Here is a 19,803-nt window from a genome sequence, read left to right as displayed (position 1 = left end):
TTATGTTTAAATGTATGGATTTGAAATTTGGATATTTTTTGAATATTTATAAAAGATATATTTATTTATTTATTGTTGTTTGAATGTTTTTTTCTCTAAAATGTGATGAATATATTAAAATTTTGAAATCATTTTGTATGCTCAATTTTAAAATATCTATCTCTTAGACTTATAAATAAAATAATAAACTTTTTTTGTATTTTTTGAAATATGTATTAATTATTTGAGTTGTCTAAATGAACGAATTCAAACTGAACCGAATAGTTCGTGAACTTTAACCGAGCCGAACTCGAGATAAAAAAATAATTTGTATCGAACTCAAGTCGAGTTTTGAGCTGAGCAAATTCTTATCGAGCTGAACCGAACTCATCTTTGGTTCAACTCGTTTTCAGCCCTAAAAAAAATGATTGAACTTACAATAACAAAATAGAAAAACATTACAAACTAAAATGAATATTTAATATAAAAAAAAAAGAGTTGATGAGGTATTGTTTGTTGTTGTTGCATGCATGACATTGGCAGAAAAGAAAGAGTAAATAAGAATAATAGTATATTTGGTGGGTAACATGATGGGTTGAGGAAGCTTCGAGGAAGTTTCAATCTAACCTTATTTTTCCACTCATCACAAAGTCTCCTTATTCAGTCAATTCCCTTCCCTTCTTTCTCATCATACTATTGATCCATACTCATATCATATCACTAATAATGGAATCTGAATCTCTTCTTCCATTTCTATATCACCAACCTTATGCACAACCATACATCTTCTTATGGTATATCTATCTATACTTTTATCAAACAATATCATCATTTTCTATCTATACTTAATACTTTATTATTCTTCCCCTATATATATAATGTATAGTTTTTGTTCATGTTCATGTTCATGTAATTTATTGCATCACTTCAGAATCGTGCATTCCCATCTCCAAAGTAATTAAGCTCATCCTTCTCTATGGTGATGTTGAATTAGGAAACTTCATTCCAGAAATATATATTAACTACTCATCTCTCTCTCTCTCTCTCCAGGTAATGGTTAATTAGTTGTTATTATTTATATCAGTTTATGTATGATTTGTTGAATGATATAAATATATATAGTATGTGGTCCAATATATGATGTAATTTGGAAGCAAGGGATTATGATGAAACTCAAACATGTTGTAGGAATGTAGGGTAAAAAAAGTAATTCGGATTAATTAGGTTGAAGAGGTTAATTAATTGTTATAGTATTTGGACAAATAGACAAGTGCTGTTATTATCATATTACCATTTCACTTATTTATTTTTTTAGTAGCATCAAAAGTATCTCCTTACCCTATGATTAAAGAATTAATACATTTTGGCATTCATGACTATCCTTTCTAATAAGTATTGTTTTCATTAATCGAATTCTTAACATTTTGTCATCTTGGAGTGGACCTTACACCATTAGGTACTTATTTGTTTATTTTGGTGTTAGTATAATAAGGGAAAGAGTGGAAAGGGGATATGTGAAAAGGGTAGACACATTATCTAGCTGAAACTTGATATTAATTCTACCCAACATTATAACAAGATTAAATTTTCATCTAAGCTTACTAAATGATCCTTAGAGATCCTTTCATAGTTACTAATATCTTGTTTTTCATTAGAATTTAGAGCAATAATGTGAAAATAAAAATGGAGAAATGATGAAGAAGATAATAGAGGAAAGACTAGAGAAAAAGAGTACATTTGCAGAAAATATATTTTTTAATGTGTAAAACTCAGCTTTCTATATGATTTCCACCAACGATTTGATATATTGCAATAAAAATCTAACACATTTGTGATAGAAGGATAAATTTGACAGATATTAAAAAAATAAAAAAATGACACTTTATTTTTTGTCTAAAAAATATATTATACCTATGATTAATAAAAAAAAAATTAATTATTAAACTTTTAATTTATTTATTTTTTAACAAATTGCAAATAGTGTACATTTTTCTTGAGAGAACTCTGAAATGATTGGGCCCGTTCGGCCATAGTATTTGACTATAGGTTAAAGGTGAGGTCGGTGCATAGTCAAACATCTAAATGCAACGAATGTGCCGAAAAATCTTGATGAAGAAAAACTCGAATGTACCCAAATATTAATCTAAACACACTCAGAACCCTACCAAAGAAGATTTGCACAGGGTGTTAAAAAACGTGGAGGTCGGAGAAACGTGTGAATTCAAATTTTGAGATTTTATTTAAATAGTGAAAAAGTGTGTACACACAATAATATATGTTTTATAAAACAATTAATGGTTTCAAATTATCCAAAAAAAAATGAAACAACTTTCATCTGTCCACATTTAGAGAAACACGTGGAAGATTTCATGACAAATATGTCACACTTTCTAGAGTTTCTTCGGACTAGGTGTAGGAATTTGAATTTTACTTTTTGGTATTAAGAATATCTATCATTCTATGATCTAAAAAACTAATCTCTTTTGGGATATATATAATTTTCTTAACATCTATTGCTCACATGAGTTGAACTCTTTACGTTTTTTTAATCATTCTGATATCTAGGAGTCCCTTACCTTACTAGACCAAAAATGGTTAGATTGGTGAGAAAAGTACATCAAAAGTAAATGATAAAACGATATAATATAATATTTTTATCCCTTAAAATATAATAATGATATTTCTCTTCTTAAAATTAAGTACAAGTTCAACAAATTATATGTCCAATAATAGAGAGGTGTATGATTCGACCAAAAAATGTGCTAGTACAGTTATAAATGTATTTACCCATAGAGGTGGATAGGGGCAATAACCAAAAATATATATCTTATATGGTATTAAATAAAGACATGTAATGTGTATGTGAGTTGTAACTAGTCCCTTCTTCTATAGTTAGAAAGAAACACGAGGGAGAGAAATAGTTAATAAAAGCGTGAGTGTAGCATTACCAATGAATTTAATTCATTTTTTGAAAGAATAATTTGAGTGGTTAGTGTTGGAAATAGAAACGAAGAAAGTGGGGCCCCGTATATGGAGGCAAATCAGTTTTTGAAAAATATGATATTTATTATATTTTGAATTGTGTTTCTATGTTTCTATGTGGATGTGGTGTTTATTCTCCATCTTCATCTTCTCTCTTGTGAAATAATACATCCATACATACACATCCACATACATCCACATACATTAGTGTGTTGTTGTTGTGTGACTGTGTTTGTGTGTGTTTCATTTTCATTTTGAATTCGAATTCTTCGCCATGACTACTGCAACCACCACCGCCGATGATGTTGATAATAACAACACCGCCGCCGTTCATGATCCGCACTTCACCGTCACTATCAACTCCGCAAGGCACTCTCACACCATCAACAATCATCAAGAAGATCATGATGATGACGACGATGATGATGATGAGAATGATCCTTTTCATATTCCTCAAACTAAGAATGCTCCTATAGAAACTCTTCGACGTTGGAGAGTGAGCTCTCCTCTCTCTAAGATTATTATATTTTAATTTATATTATAATTGCTTTATCTGTAGTTGAATTCTTGTTTTGAATGCATGCTTTACCTTATTCACCTTATCACAAATTTGTTTCGCAATATCTCAACCACTAACAGTTTCATTATTCATTTCGTCCACACTTTTTGAACCTTCTCAATTCTATTTTACATTTACTTTTTCAATTTCTAATGCGTTTATAGATTAAAATGCCTACTTTTTGTGTTCTACAACGATTGGATAAACATTAACATTTTATCATGTTTCTAATGATTCCTGCTAACTCTTTTTAAAACATTATGACTCTAATTTATTATTTATATATCTTATCTGCGTGTTATCATGTCATATCCATGCTTCTTAGGTTGCAACCATTAACAACCTACAAATGTATTCAATACAAGTAGAACAACAGCTAAATGGAACCTATTCTAAATGAATTAGTCTTGATGATAACCTTGATTTAATTGACTAACCCGGTACCAGTTTTAGCATTATATTAATCATTGGATTGTATTTAATTTTCTGATTTTGGTAAGGTACATTAGTCTGGAACTAGTAGGATGCTTTTTCAATCGACGCATCTAAACTAAAGTTTCATTCATGTGCAGCAAGCAGCACTCGTGCTCAATGCGTCCAGGCGTTTTAGATACACACTGGACTTGAAAAAGGAAGAGGAGAAAGAGAAAAAGATTAGATTGATTAGAGCCCATGCACAAGTCATCAGAGTAATGTTTCAGAGTGCCACACTATGTTTCCCGATTTGTTTCTTTTTCTGTCCATTTGTTAATTTTCTAACCGGTAATTAATTGCTATATTAGGCAGCACTGCTTTTCAGATTGGCTGGTGAACGGGAACTAGGTAGACTTCCTTTCTTGTAAAGTACAGCTTCCATTTTGTCCTCATCTTTCGTTGTTTCTTGTCATTGTTGTGATGTTGTCTACCAAGAACTTAGTGGTTGAAATGGTAAATTTTTAGTGTAAATATACTGGAAGTTAACAGGGATGAACCAATGTCCTCAACTATGTCATAAAATCCAAAATAACAGTTCAGCATTGATGGTTTTCATTTTTATTTAAGGTACCACTGTTGAAGCTACGTCTACTAGCAGTCTATTAATAATGGTTAAGAAAATAAACAAATTATCTTGTTTTCTATACCTGTTATAGAAGCTCTAACGTATTTGATATCCTTAGGTGGATATGCATTTAGAAATATTCACTGGTGAAAGTCACGCACCCATATAGAACTACTGTAATTTTTCCTACTTGCCATTTACTATATGTAAATCAATCTGTATTTAGTTGCAGAAATCTTGGTTGTAGCCTTCAGTTATTTTATCTGTTTTTTCCAAGGACAAATTTAGGTTTTCGTTCTACTGTTGTGACATTAAATTTATATACTACATGTGGTTAAATCTTATGCATTTTGAAATGTTATCAGCATTTTTGAGTTACTTACTATGATCTTTCAATTTATATTTCAAATCATCCAGTGATAAATACAGCAGTGACGCCTCCAACTCCAGTTGGTGGTGACTATGCGGTTGGGCTTGAGCAACTTACTTCAATGTCTAAGGATCAGAATGTTTCTACTTTACAACAATATGGAGGGGCAAGTCTAAAAAGTCCAAATTTGGTTGCTTATATACACATTGAAGTGATTTGCTCCGGTAATTAATCTAGTCATATCTTGTTCAGGTTAAAGGCTTATCAAATTTACTAAAATCAAATCCGGAGAAAGGAATCAGTGGAGATGATGCTGATCTATCAAAAAGGAAAAATGCATTTGGAACTAATACATATCCTCGGAAAAAAGGAAGAAGTTTCTGGGTATATTCATTATTGATCATCCTTTTTTCTAATTAGATTTGACGAATTATTTGCAACATTGGCCTTAATAATTTGTGATTGTTTTACAGAGGTTTTTATGGGAAGCCTGGCAAGATCTGACTCTTATAATATTGATTATAGCAGCTATAGTGTCACTAGTACTTGGGATAAAAACAGAGGTATTGTTAAATCTCATATTTGCTAATCTTCATCATTCACTATAGTAAATTGAGCATTGTAAGTGGATCCCTAGTTTTGTGGGATTTCTTTCATGTGGGAAATTATTATATAAAATAAAAAACAGTGAGAAATAGTGTGCAGTAAGAAACTAAAATTAATGTATGTGAATTAAAAATTACTCATATAATACAATTATGAGGCAACAAATTGCACAGATCCATTGAAGCTGAGCCTTTTTGTCAAAGAACAGCAGGTGTTCTTTGATCAAGGTATTTTTAAGCATTCCAAATACCCTTCACATAAAGAAAATGTTTCTTCCAAATCTTTATTGTTGGCTGTGATGAAACAGTAGGATTATCAACAAAATGTGATGCTAGTTTGTCCTTCGTGGTTCTTGAAATATACGTTTTGGAAATATTGCTGCCCTGCATAGTTAAAGTTTGTTATCAATGCTTACGTGATAAAATAAATTGAATAATTCATCACAGTCCATATACATTAGATATTAACTCTTTGAATTGTTTTATTTTACATGTTTTATGTGTTTATTTTAGGACCGTTCTTTCCTTTTTATATGCCTGTTTTTGCATGTTGACTGCTTCTGAATTTTCTAATTATTCTTGTCCATGTAGTTGGAATATATTGTTTCTTCCTTTCTGTTGAAGCAATTGTCATTCTCAAAGATTTATCACTTTCTTCATTTGTAATTACTAGGGTTTGGAAGAAGGATGGTATGATGGGGGAAGCATTGCTTTTGCAGTTATTCTTGTCATTGTAGTTACAGGTATTGCATAAATAAATAATTTGTTCAATACTACAAAATACATTATAGATGTGTATAAGACGGCCATATTGTTGTTTTAAGAAAAAAACGAGGGCCATACTGAGATTTGGATACACTTTTTTTTGCCTTTAACTATTTTTTTTCGTTTTGGAATTTTGTTTATTAGTGATCCTAATACAATTAGTGTCATTTTGTTTCTTAGTCTGACTTTATGCTGTTACTATCACCTCAGCTGTCAGTGATTATCGGCAATCTCTGCAATTTAAGAATTTGAATGCAGAAAAACAAAATATACAATTGGAGGTGTGTAACATATTTTTACAACATAACTTATTACTGGGAAATGGGAAAGTAAGCTGAGATCACATGCTATTGAACTTGTTACAGGTCATTAGAGGTGGCAGAACAATTAAAATTTCAATATTTGATATTGTTGTTGGTGATGTTATACCCCTTAAAATAGGAGATCAGGTTAGTTTTCATGGTATTTGAGTTTGTTTGAAACTTAATTGCTTTCTTTCTACATTAATCACTCTGTTGGTATACAGGTTCCTGCTGATGGAGTGTTAATCACTGGCCATTCACTTGCTATTGATGAATCCAGTATGACTGGTGAAAGCAAGATTGTATGTTTCTTATTCCTTCGATTGACCAAATTATTGATTTTTAATTCTTATGACTTTTAAGCCAACAGTGTTCTGCAGGTTCACAAGGATCACAAATCACCCTTTTTGATGTCCGGTTGCAAAGTAGCAGATGGAGTTGGCGTTATGCTGGTATAATATGATGTTATATCCTATTATAAATAATTGATGAGTGATGGCTACTGTTGATATAATAAATAATTGGTTGTGGAGTTTTGAATTAGTTTAGGGAAAAAAGTTTCTGGCTTATGAAGTTTGTTGTTCCATTCTGCTCTTATGTAACATGCATGCTAACATTTTCTCTCCTCTTCAATTTTGATTTTCATATTTTCTTTAATTTAGTGCCAAATGAGATGCCTGATTGTGTTCTATTGTTAGTTATTTCAGTCAATTAATATTATTTGAATTGTATAACCTAAAAATTATTTTTTTTCCTAAGTCAAATGAATTTTTTCTTTCATGTGTTTTCCATTGTCTGCTCGGAATTTTTAGTTTTTAGCTGTAAGTTATTCGAATAGTTTGCTGTATCTAACTAGCACTTCAACACTTTCAGTTGCAATTATTATTTTATTGAATTTTTATTATCATTTTATTCTTTATGCTCATCAATTCAGTATTCTAGCCTGCGAGTGTGTAGAATCTTGCTCCAATGTTTAAGCATTTGAAACAAATTTCTAGCGTGCCACCACTTTGTGTAACATTTTATACTGCTATCTGTAGGTAACCAGCGTTGGTATAAATACTGAGTGGGGATTGTTGATGGCAAGTATCTCAGAGGATACTGGAGAAGAGACTCCGTTGCAGGTTCCCCATGCTCCATACAAAACCTTAAGAATGCCCGTTGTTTTAGTAGTACCTTAAACAAAATTTACATGCTAAAACTAAACTTATTTTTGGTGCAATGCAATAGGTACGTTTGAATGGAGTGGCAACTTTTATTGGAGTAGTTGGGCTTAGTGTTGCAGTTTTAGTGCTTGCCGTCCTCTTGGGCAGGTATTCTTAATTTTTTCTTTTGCAAGTTATAACTCATTAAACAGGTTCTATTCTATCTTTGACTTTCAATATTATGACTTTGAAATTATAGATTCTTTTCTGGCAACACACAAGATTTGGAGGGAAAGACACAATTCACCGCTGGGAAGACTAGTATTAGTGATGCAGTAGATGGGGTCATCAAAATTTTTACCATGGCTGTAAGTGCGAGTTATAAACTGTTTTATGTCTTTGTTTTCTTCTTCTATTTCTTAATAGCTTTTAACGAAGTATAGAGTCATGCAGGTCACAATTGTGGTTGTTGCAGTGCCTGAAGGTCTACCTTTGGCTGTTACCTTAACGTATGTCCAAGTTGCTAGATTATCTCATTGTACAATATACACGTGCCAAAATTAGGTCCCCACTATTGTTGTTTTCTTGTAACCTGTGTAATTCTCTTCCTCTGTTGATTTTGTGATAGCCTGGCATATTCAATGCGGAAAATGATGGCAGACAAAGCTTTGGTAAGTATCATAGAATCTCCAACAATCACCACCACATCTCAGTTTTGCAAATATTTTTATGTAATTTTCATTTTAAAACATCTTTTCTAACAACCAAAGATGTGTAGGTACGACGACTGTCAGCCTGCGAAACTATGGGCTCTGCTACAACAATATGCAGTGATAAGACAGGAACATTGACCTTAAATCAGGTGAGTTCCATAGTCAAAGGATTGGGTACATTAAAAGGACGTATGACTATAATTTACATAAATGGAGGAATAGAGAGGAGGAACTTACAGCCAGATTAGTCGTTCAATGGATGATTTCTGTGTTTGATAGACCTCTTTGTTTTCAACTTTAGATGGCTATATATGTAATAGGCATAATCTATCTAATAAGTTTTTACAATTTTTAAATATGCTGTTAGTCCATTTTGCCCGACTCCCGGGACATATTTTCTTCATTTTAATTAAAATCATTAAATTATTAAGATTTAATATTAACTGATTTAATGGCATTATAGATGACTGTAGTCGAGGCATATGCTGGGAGGAAGAAGTTAAACCCAGTGGATGACTCATCAAAGTTGCATCCAGAAGTTTTATCTCTGTTAAATGAGGGCATTTCACAGAATTCAACTGGAAATGTTTTTGTACCCAAGGTTTGCTTCTATGTGATTTTAACATCTGTAACTTGGATTACCCTTTATGTTGTCTTATTTGATGCTAAACTAACTTATCTCTTCATGGTTTACTTGAAGTTTTTGTTTGTATGTGTATGAGATATAAAACCATTCACGAGACTCCACCTAACAACAGTGTAAGCCTTGAGGAGAGTTGATCAATGACTATGACCAAAGGGTCAATAGTTTGACCTTGCTATCCCCATTTTTTATAAGTAAGTTGAATTTCATCAGAGTAAAATGGTCCCGTGCATTGTCAAATGCAATATGCCCAAAGAACATTCATCTTAAGCTTTTAGGAGAGTTTGTCATTCGGTATGGACGTATGGTATCAGCACAAGGTAGAGTGGGTCAGTGCATTGTCCATGCTTCAAGCCCAAAAGACTCTGAGGAGGAGAGTTGTGAGAGATATAAAACCTTTCATACGCCTCCATCTAATTCCTTATACTTTGTGGAACAGTATTCATAATAATTCAGAGATTTCTGCTGACAACTGGTTGTAACAAATTATCTATAGAATTGATTAATAAAAATGCATAAGCAGCTGAGTGTCAAATGATTGGTTGTGACATTTCTTAGCTGATAAATAAATTAGTTTCTCTATCTACTCTTGAAGCAAATAGTGTTTATATTTATATCAGGATTTTAATACCTAGAAATTGATTTAGAAACAACCATTAATAAAATGAACTCAGTTGCAACCTCCAAGTATATCTCTTGTGCCTTTGGCATATTGCCTGGTGTCAACATATATCCGATATTAAGTTACTCACATATATAGAAGTTTGGAAGCTCTTATCCTTATATTTGGCATCTGAGCCATCTTGTGTGCCTTGGCTAGTTTGCTTTGTACTGGCCAATATGAACGAATAGAATACCTTGTTGTGAATGTTAGTAAAGATATGATATAAATCTCTTTATCTACTTGTTCTTGTCCTCTTTAATTGTCAGTTTGTCACTACAGTGATTTTTTTACAAATATTTTGAATTAGAGCAAATCTCCAGTAAGCACTACATCTGTGACTGAATTTGGTTTGATAGGATGGTGGAGAGACAGAGGTGACAGGATCTCCTACAGAGAAGGCAATTCTTTCATGGGCAGTCAAGGTACCCTTGTTGAGCCCCCTCCCACACACACACACATGTTTTTAATCTGTTGATTTTGAACCTGAACTCATTTATTGAGCACATATGGCAGTTGGGTATGAATTTTGATCTTATCAGATCAAATACAACAATTCTCCATGTCTTCCCCTTCAATTCTGAGAAAAAGCGAGGTGGTGTTGCCCTGAAGCTGGTAATTACCTTTCATTTATACTTCATAAATTAATATCAGGCATAGGTATTCATCTCTTTCAATTATTAATTTTTTCACTTGAGAACTAAATTAAGTTATAGTGAATGTTACTTTTTTTGCTATGGTATCATTTTTACATCCATAGGATATATAAGCCTTTTATTGATTTATGGAATCAACTTTCCACCATCTTTTCTGTGCTAATCTGATATACCAATTGCAATTTTCTGGCAGGTGGACTCTGGAGTACATATTCATTGGAAAGGAGCTGCAGAGATTGTTCTAGGAGCGTGTACTCAGTATCTTGATTCAAATGGTGACTTGCAATCGATTGAAAAAGAGAAGGTTAGGAAAATCAGTTTCAAGACCTAGAAAATTTCCTGATGGAAGTTTACCCAAAAAAAAGTTTCGAGTGAAAGAAAAAGCATTGAATTGAAAATTGGAGATAAAATATTTTTCTTCTGATTGATAGCTCTCAAAAATTAATAAAAGTACTCTTCATAAGGTTACACCAAATTGCTTAATTCTTATCAATGTGATTATAGTGTTGTTTCAAGTTACTCTGGTGCATACCCGGTAATATAGCAACTGATCATTCTTCAAAGAATATGGCAACAAGAGCATTTAATTTTTTTAGCATCTCCAAGTTAGTTGGATAGAATGTTATCTGAAACTCTTTTGCAGGCATTTTTCAGGGAGGCGATTGATGATATGGCTGCTCGCAGCTTGCGTTGTGTTGCCATTGCATACAGATCATATGAATTAGATAAAGTTCCATCTAATGAGGAGGAATTGGACCAGTGGTCCTTACCAGAAGAAGAGCTTGTTTTGCTTACTATTGTTGGAATAAAGGTAAAATGCAAGAGTAGATTTTCTTGGTATATGAAAATCCTTTATTGTTGAATATGGAATTGAGCTGCTATGGATCTTATTTGGTCGTCATGCTTTCAAGTTAATCTGGAGTCCTTCATCTATGCTAAAACTAATCTCTTTCTTTAGGATCCTTGTCGCCCTGGAGTCAAAGAGGCTGTGAGAATATGCACTGATGCTGGTGTTAAGGTAATATATTTTTTTTATGATTGACGAGAATAGTTTTGTGACCTGGTTGTGATAGGCCCCTGATAGACGGCCTGACCTGTTTCCACCCCTATCTGGAGGTCATGAGTTCAAATCCTAGAAACAATCTGTTCGCTTGTGAGGGATAATGTTGCGTACATCTATCCTTCCTAGACCTCATTAGGTGGGAGCCTCGTGCACTGTGTTTCCATTTCACAAATATATCTTCATATTTAGATCACAGTTTCCCGTGAAACCAGTTAATGACAGTGTTCAAACGTGGTTTTAACTTTATTGTAGCACACTTATTATTCAAAATGTAATCAAGGGAACCCAACTCATTATTCATTTATCAACTCATAGGTACGCATGGTTACCGGAGACAACCTTCAGACAGCAAAGGCAATAGCTCTGGAGTGTGGGATACTGGCTTCAATTGAAGATGCTGTTGAGCCAAATATAATTGAAGGAAAGAGTTTCCGTGAACTACCTGAAAAAGAAAGGGAACAGGTTGCTAAGAAAATAACGGTATGCTTCTTCGATTGTGTTTTGTTGTGTTATATGCATTAACTACAAATATTGGAAAAAGGAATTTTATTTATCCATTCATAATATTATTCCAGGGAATGCTCTTCATGTCAATAACCCCAGACATGATACATCCGAGTTTTGTGTATTTTTTCTAATTGTTGTTTGCATAATATATATAGGTGATGGGGAGGTCTTCTCCTAATGACAAGCTTTTGCTTGTGCAAGCACTACGTAAAGGAGGTGAAGTTGTTGCTGTGACTGGAGATGGAACCAATGATGCTCCTGCACTTCATGAGGTCTGTTATATTCTTTGGATGAAACCTTGATTATTGAGAATCAAAATTACTATGAAGATTTTTTTAATTCTAAAATACTTCGGCAAGAATGAACATGCAAGCATGTATATTTATTGATGCACACCTTTAGTCAGTATAATTTCACTTCGAAGTTTCCATAATTAATTAACATGGCCAACAATTTGAAATGGTGGAAAGGGAAGAAGAGAGAGAGAGAGAGACTGGACTTAAGGCAATCTGTCTGTGTTCTCTTTCTTTTCAAAGCATATTATTTGTCAGCAAAGTTCTTTTCTTCCACACAACACGTGGTAGTAATTTTAATGCATTTTCCTTTTATTTTATGGCCCTTAAAGTGGAGGGTGAACCTTGGCGTAGTGGTAAGGTTGTTTGCCTTGTAATGTGGAGGTCATGAGTTCAATTACTAGGAACTACCTCTCCGGCTCTCCACTTTGGAGGGTAAGGCTTTGTACATCTACCCTCCTCAGACCTTACTAACTGGAGACTAATATTCTAGGCTGCCCTTTATAGCCCTTAAAGTTTATGCATTTCACACAGATTCTTGCAATTAACATAGAGGTGCCTTGGGTAGTTGGTAGTGTTGAATCTTCCTGTCTCCCGTTAGAGTTGATCTCATGTTTTACTATTTTGTATTTTAGGCAGATATTGGTCTTGCTATGGGCATTGCAGGAACTGAAGTTGCCAAAGAAAGCTCGGATATTATAATCTTGGATGACAACTTTGCATCAGTAGTAAAGGTAAGCGTTATATTTATTGGCTTAGGAATATAATACGATTAATATAGTTACATAAAAAGCAATATACTTGTTCCCAAAAATAAAACTTTTACTTTGTTGTTATTTTCTCTACCTTTAATATTAAGTAATACTCACTTCCTTTTGCAATAAACTAAAGTAGATGTAGTATTGATAAGAATGTTGTGTTGGATGAGTGGACACACTAAATAAGAAAGGATTAAGAATGAATGCATTAGGAAGAAAATTGGATAGCTCCTATTGTAGAAAATATAATAGAATCTGATTTAGGTGACTTGTGCATGTGTATAGGAGACCATTAAAAAGTCCTAGTAAGGAGAGTAGATCAAATGAAGGTTAGTCCCATTTCTAGATGTAGAAGGAGGCCAGGAAAACCACAGGAAAAATGGTTAGGGAAAGTTTAGAGATTAATGCTTTGACAATGGAGTTTAGTCCCAATAAGGACATGATTTATGATAGTATTATGGGGTCATTCGATTCATGTAGTCGACCACACCTAGTGGGACTAAAGTTTGGTTATTCTTGTTGTTACTTCCTTTTCATCCTTCCTGTATATCAACGATTGACTATAAACTTAGCCAATTTTCTAGGTGTACTGGTGTATTTCACTGAGACACAGGCATGAAATGGATTGGTCCAATCTGTAATTTGTCTGAGTGTTCGTTTTATTTCACTTTGTGTAGGTTGTCCGCTGGGGCCGATCTGTATATGCAAACATTCAGAAATTTATCCAGTTCCAGCTTACTGTTAACGTTGCTGCTCTTGTAATAAATGTTGTCGCAGCAATAAGTTCTGGTGATGTTCCTTTAAATGCAGTACAGGTACCCCTCTTTATTTTGAGTGACAAATTCCTTTACACTTTAAAACCTGATAAAGTAGATGACAGGGTAAAAAATAAGCAGAGAATTGGACCGTGTCGGATTTTGTTGGCCATAGAATTCTGGGCATTTTTCCCTTCTATTTTTCATTAATTCTAATCAAGTTTTCATGATTTTCTTTTTAACTTATTTATGTGGTGTTGGTCTGAATAGAAAAATGTACTAAACATCCATTGCCAACTCCAAAATTGGTCGCACTTCCTGATTGTTGTGCCTTGATGTATATAGAAATAACAAATGTAAGGTGTGCTACTTGTGCCGGTTGATTGTTTCAAAGGTTTTGTTATAGATAGGCTGCTAATGGGGTAAGAGTTAGGATTGGAGTTCAGTTTGTTCTTTGCTGATAAATTTTCTATAGGGATATGGATAAAAGTTGTTGAGTTTATGTATGCATTAATATATTTCCATAATAGAATTCAATGTGAGTGTTTTTATTATTATTGTAGTTTAGATATAGTTACTATTCTGTAAGAACTAAGTCTGGTATATTACTGTGGAAGGGATGATTAAAATCACAAACAATTAAAAAGTATATAATGTTTTTGATGTACATGCTCTTGGGTACAGCTTTTGTGGGTCAACCTTATCATGGACACACTTGGGGCCCTTGCACTCGCCACTGAACCACCAACAGACCAGCTAATGAACAGATCGCCAGTTGGCCGAAGGTATAGATTGATTAGCTTTCTCACTTAGCTGTTTAATATTTATTAACATTTAAAGTACTCTTAAAGCTACACCGTGCTGGCACATTTATACATACACACATGTGCATGTGGCTTATACTTGATTTTGATTACATGTGTGATATGTCTTCCACTTGCAGCTTACAACGTTAAATGGCACAAAATGTCTTTGATTTTCTTATGTGTATCTCAATTGAGGAGGTGCAATATGTGGTTGCTTTTTATGTCATACTTCCATTTTCAACATGATTTAAGTCATACTTCCATTTTCAACATAATTTAAGTCATACTTCTTTATATTTGCCATAATTCAATGGAAGAAAAGGCAGAAATGAAATACAAACATTTGAAGAGGATAGGATAGACTACCTTCAAAGAGATGCATTATCCCTTCATATAGCAGATTAGAAATTTGTTTTAACCCACAGGAAAGGCAATGAATTAATCCTATCCCATAAAGGTTGTGACATTGAAGAAACGAGGGAAATCATGCATTCTACCCAACCAAGTAACCAAACCCTAAAATGTTTTATTCCTTGAAGCCTCACATTCTTTTCCTTTCAAAAGCATCCCAAACTAGACTGTTTGTGCACTGTGCAGTGTGTTGTAAACATCCGAGACAAAGTGTTGGAATTATAAATTACATTCATACACTTTATTAATTAATGTTATGTATTTTCTAAGTTCATGATATTTTTCCGAAGCATACATCTATACATTCATTAACTTATAATTTATAGAAGTTGTAGTTTTAATGCATGTGATTAGGTTCATTGTGTCACATACATCATATGACATCTAAAGCACCTATGAATACCTATGTACTGGTGCATTTGTAATCAACTTAAGCAACATGAGCAATTCAAGCAAGTCCACCACATTCTGGATAGAAGTCCATCAAGTCTTCATAATTATGTTTTTTCATTATACATGATTACTTCATAGATCCATATCTTAGAGGTTCGATGAAGTTTTATGTTGACTTTCGACTACTTAAGACCGGCTATTTATAGCATCAAACACATAGTTGTAGAAGCATTTTAGTCCCTCTATATAAGAACAAGAGTGATATACAAAATTGTCAAACTATAGGGTGATTAAGCTCATGAGTCATACTATGAAGTTATGGGGGAGGATATTTGAATGGTAGTTGAGACAAGAGACGCATACTAGTGGAAATAAATTTGGTTTTAAAGTGGAAGGTCGACCATGGAGTCTATATACTTGCTACGACGATTGATGAAAATGTGTCATATGTGATAGAAAGGTTCCGCCAAGCATGAGAAGTTGTACTATGCAACTCTAAGACTCAGAATGTTATGAGAGTAATGTTGGGCGGAAATATATCCAACAAAAGAATAAACTTCACCTAGCAGAGATGACAATATTTTGATGAATGAGTGGACACACTAAACAAGATAGGAGTAGAAATGAGTGCTTTAGGGAGAAATTTGGAATAGCTCTTATTGTAGAAAAGATAGCAAAGTTGTGCCTAAGATGATTTGAACATGAGTGGAGTAGAATGTTATAAGCCTCACTAAGGAGAGTAGGTCAAATGGATGTTAGTCCATTTTATAGAGGAGGGGGGTGGGCGGCGAGGAAAACTATAGGTTAAATAATGATTAAGAAAAATTTACAGATGAATGATTCGTTAATCAATATGATTTATGATATAACATTATGACGTTGTTCGATGCATGTAGCTAAGCCTGTTGTTGTTTTATTACTTTTGCTAAAACAAAAGTTTGCTCAACTGAATTTGAAGTGGTCATATGTTCTCTATACCTTTGCATTGCAGGAACCCATGTGCTGTTTATGGTTGATTTGGGTTTTGAATTAAAATACTTACTTTCACTATGATCTTATATTTGGCTTTCAGGGAACCTCTTATTACGAATATCATGTGGAGAAACTTGCTTGTACAGGTAAATTAGTTTTTAGATAGACTTGTTAAGGTCATCATGAAATTAGGAATGAGGGTCCTTAGGTTTAGGTCCCATCATCTAATGATATTATTTGACATCGCAGGCTGTCTACCAAGTTGCGATTCTTCTAGTTCTTAAGTTTAGAGGTGAAAGTATTCTACCTAAACAAGATACTAGAGCTCATGATATTCAAATGAAGAATACTTTAATTTTCAATGCATTTGTCATGTGCCAAGTAAGTAGATGTTAACCTCCCCCATAGAATACAATTGAAAGAATTTGTTAATTTTCTAATTCGTCCAATTCTTATTATACATTTTTACATGTTTTCAACTTACAGATATTCAATGAGTTCAATGCTCGGAAACCAGAAGAAATGAATGTCTTCCGGGGAGTAACTAAGAACAAACTCTTTGTGGGAATTGTTGGAGTGACCTTTATACTTCAGGTGAATATATTAGCAACCACTTTTGATGTTTTCTTAATTATTATTAAGATTTGCACATTTTCTCACTCTACTCTTAAATGTTAGATAATCATCATTGAGTTCCTTGGAAAGTTCACCTCAACAGTGAGGCTTGATTGGAAGCTTTGGCTTGCTTCTCTTATCATGGGCGTTTTCAGGTTAGTTTGCTCAACTACATTAGCGTTTGATTATGACAGTTCTGGGTGCTTCAATGGATTTTGCATTCATGCTTTTGATTATTTATTATCCAGTGTCCATAGAGTTCTAGACCTCAAGTCTTTTGTTCTCAAAGTATAATGAAGTTGAAAATGAGTCTCACATATACAGAGAATGATTACCACATAGAGACAAAAAAGTTTAACTTCGGTTGTTTTCAATTTGGTCCCTGGACTTTAATTCCAACAACCAATATTATGAAGAAGTGGGCGACAAGGACCAAATTGAAAACAAATGTACATGTAGAGATTGAAATGACCAAGTTAAAATTTAGGGTCTAGACCAAAAGTATACTGTAACCTCACATTTCTGCTTGCACATTGCTCTAAATGTATTGGAGCTTACACATTTTGATCCCAAGTCATGATCAAGTGCTTTTGCCATTACCTTTCAGTTGGCCTCTTGCTATAGCTGGAAAATTCATTCCGGTTCCGAAAACACCATTGTCCCGATTTGTCTTGAGGCCACTTCGGCGATTGAGGAGGTCTCGGGCTGCCGCAGCACAACAATAGGTCAACAAGACCAGCAAGAAGAAGTGGATCAAAACCTTATAGCAATGGTACAAAGATGCTTCATATTAAGCTAACAACGCCTTTGACCACAAGTAACAGCATTACATATTGCTAGTCCATCTTGCTGAATCCTTCATTTTAGAATTTGAATATAAAATGTATATTCATCATATATAGCAATGTTATCATTATGAGATATCCCCATGGGATTTAAACATAAAAGCATTCATTATTTGATATGCCTCTATCTCGTTTTCCTTTGTTAACATTTTTGGGTCAAGTGTACATTGTAGCATTTCTTGAGATTGTTAGAGTTACTGCTCTATAAATGCTATCAAACTGACTTTCTAGCTTTGACAAGGTCCATTTCTCCTAAATTACGAAACGAAAAGGAAAACATTGCAATGGTTGACCATTCATATTTCATATATCACTGAAACTGTTTACAAAAGAGGGAAAAAATGTATGCAGAAAATGTATGAGTTTTATACATTGTCATTGCATTATCCACCGTTTACTTTTAATTATTATTGACTCTTAAAAAAGTTATATAAATGAATGATGAATAATGCATTGACTGTGTATAAATCTTTTTACACTGATAGTGTATATATATTTTACTCTTATGGCAACAACAAAGTGTAGCTCAATCAACCAACTTAAGATGTTTATTTATAGCAAGCCATGCTACTACCACTTGTTTGCTTTTGAATGAATTTTGTGTGATGCCCAATAAATAGGATGGTTTCATTTGTGGATTAGGAACAAAAAAGTTTAACTATTAGACAATTTCCACAATCTAAACACTACCTTCTTATTTCCTAAAGTTCAATGTAGATAATTGAAATCATAAATTTATTAGACAAACTATGGTTGTGGTTTAAAGTGGCTTCTTATACTCAAATAAATAAAATTAGGGATGATAATGAAAACCGAACCTATGGGTACTTATCTATACACAACCCAAATTTAATGGGGAAAACACGATGCTACTGAGTTTGAGTTCGAATTTTATCTGGGTTCAACTTTCGGGTTCGGGTTTGGTATGGTTGCTACCCTACCCCGAACCCGCCCCGAACCCATTAAATATATATAGTTATCAAGCATTCTTCACATAAGTACATATTTTTCATTTTTTTTACACGAGATAATAGTTGAGATAATCTTTTTAACGGATGCTTTGTTAAGACTTAAGACAACCAAGGTACATAGCTGTGATATAATCACTTACTGTCACAACTTGCATGAGATGTAATAGGCATTACAAAAGCACCCTACATACCCTACTAGATTTTCCAACCAATATACCACCTTCTTCTTCTTTGGAATTTGGTAGGCTATATAGGCATTTTGCATTAGAGGAGCTTTGTTCGGTGTGTTATTGTTCACTGTTTCTGACTAGCTAATAACATTTGTGTTAAGAATTTGAATTGATAACGTATTTTTATGAATTGCAAGATCTTTGTTTTCATCTTTTTTTAGAAGGATATAGTGTTGGAATTAGTAAATGTTTTGGTCAGGTTTTCCGGAAACTAGACGAGTTTGGAAATGGTACTATTATTTTCAAACCCACAGAGTTTGGGTTTGGGTAAGTATAAACCTATAGTTAACGAATATTTGTTGTCATTCCTAAGTAAAATTTGTTTATTACTTACCAGTAGTAGCATTTTAATGAAGTTGGAAAACAAATATTTGAAGCAAATAACAAATATAAGTGAAGAAAAAGCTTCCAATTTAATATAGCAGGAGTTTGAAAATAGCAAATGTGCAAAAAACGCCGTCTGTGGGAATCGAACCCACGACCACACGGTTAAAAGCCGTGCGCTCTACCAGCTGAGCTAAGACGGCAATACATTGGTATTATTAGAATAAATATATACTAACTATAGTTAACGATTTGAGCTTCAACTTCAGCTTTCCATGCTCTCTGGAGTGAAAAATGCAAATGATTGACTTAATCTGCCCTAGGCATAAAATAATGTTAGGGTTAACAAAAGTAAAAAGTATAATGACAAAATAAAAAAAAATAGTATAATATATATGTATTGTCAGTATAAAGATTTATACATTATCATTGTATCATCTA

At 33.4% G+C, this 19,803-nt stretch overlaps 1 protein-coding gene and 1 non-coding gene across 3 annotated transcripts; one reads left to right on the top strand and one right to left on the bottom strand.

The window, feature by feature from the left end:
* On the top strand, window positions 648–18,090 carry LOC109335217 (calcium-transporting ATPase 9, plasma membrane-type-like). 2 transcript variants are annotated; one of them, XM_019571342.1, is made up of 35 exons: window positions 648–773; window positions 911–1,029; window positions 3,170–3,457; window positions 4,093–4,209; window positions 4,303–4,342; window positions 4,977–5,095; window positions 5,182–5,313; window positions 5,403–5,492; window positions 6,208–6,277; window positions 6,510–6,580; window positions 6,665–6,748; window positions 6,826–6,903; window positions 6,982–7,053; window positions 7,642–7,725; window positions 7,832–7,914; window positions 8,006–8,114; window positions 8,200–8,255; window positions 8,375–8,417; window positions 8,525–8,608; window positions 8,923–9,060; window positions 10,123–10,188; window positions 10,280–10,378; window positions 10,613–10,723; window positions 11,063–11,230; window positions 11,378–11,437; window positions 11,798–11,962; window positions 12,145–12,261; window positions 12,918–13,016; window positions 13,718–13,855; window positions 14,480–14,580; window positions 16,478–16,523; window positions 16,627–16,758; window positions 16,864–16,971; window positions 17,056–17,147; window positions 17,600–18,090. In XM_019571342.1, exons 3-35 carry the CDS (start codon window positions 3,236–3,238, stop codon window positions 17,715–17,717), a joined length of 3,312 nt encoding a protein of 1,103 aa, XP_019426887.1. In that variant the 5' UTR covers window positions 648–773; window positions 911–1,029; window positions 3,170–3,235; the 3' UTR covers window positions 17,718–18,090. The 2 variants fall into 2 exon arrangements, with proteins under 2 accessions (XP_019426887.1, XP_019426879.1); XM_019571334.1 differs by lacking the exons at window positions 648–773; window positions 911–1,029 and having other exon boundaries at window positions 3,077–3,457.
* Window positions 19,493–19,565, bottom strand: TRNAK-UUU. The gene has a single exon. It is a non-coding gene; the product is annotated as a tRNA-Lys (tRNA).

This window comes from Lupinus angustifolius, chromosome LG02, assembly GCF_001865875.1.
Source record: "Lupinus angustifolius cultivar Tanjil chromosome LG02, LupAngTanjil_v1.0, whole genome shotgun sequence".
NCBI classification, from domain to species: Eukaryota; Viridiplantae; Streptophyta; class Magnoliopsida; order Fabales; family Fabaceae; genus Lupinus; species Lupinus angustifolius.
Note: the sequence above shows the minus strand (reverse complement) of the source record. Positions and strands in the feature narration are given on the sequence as shown.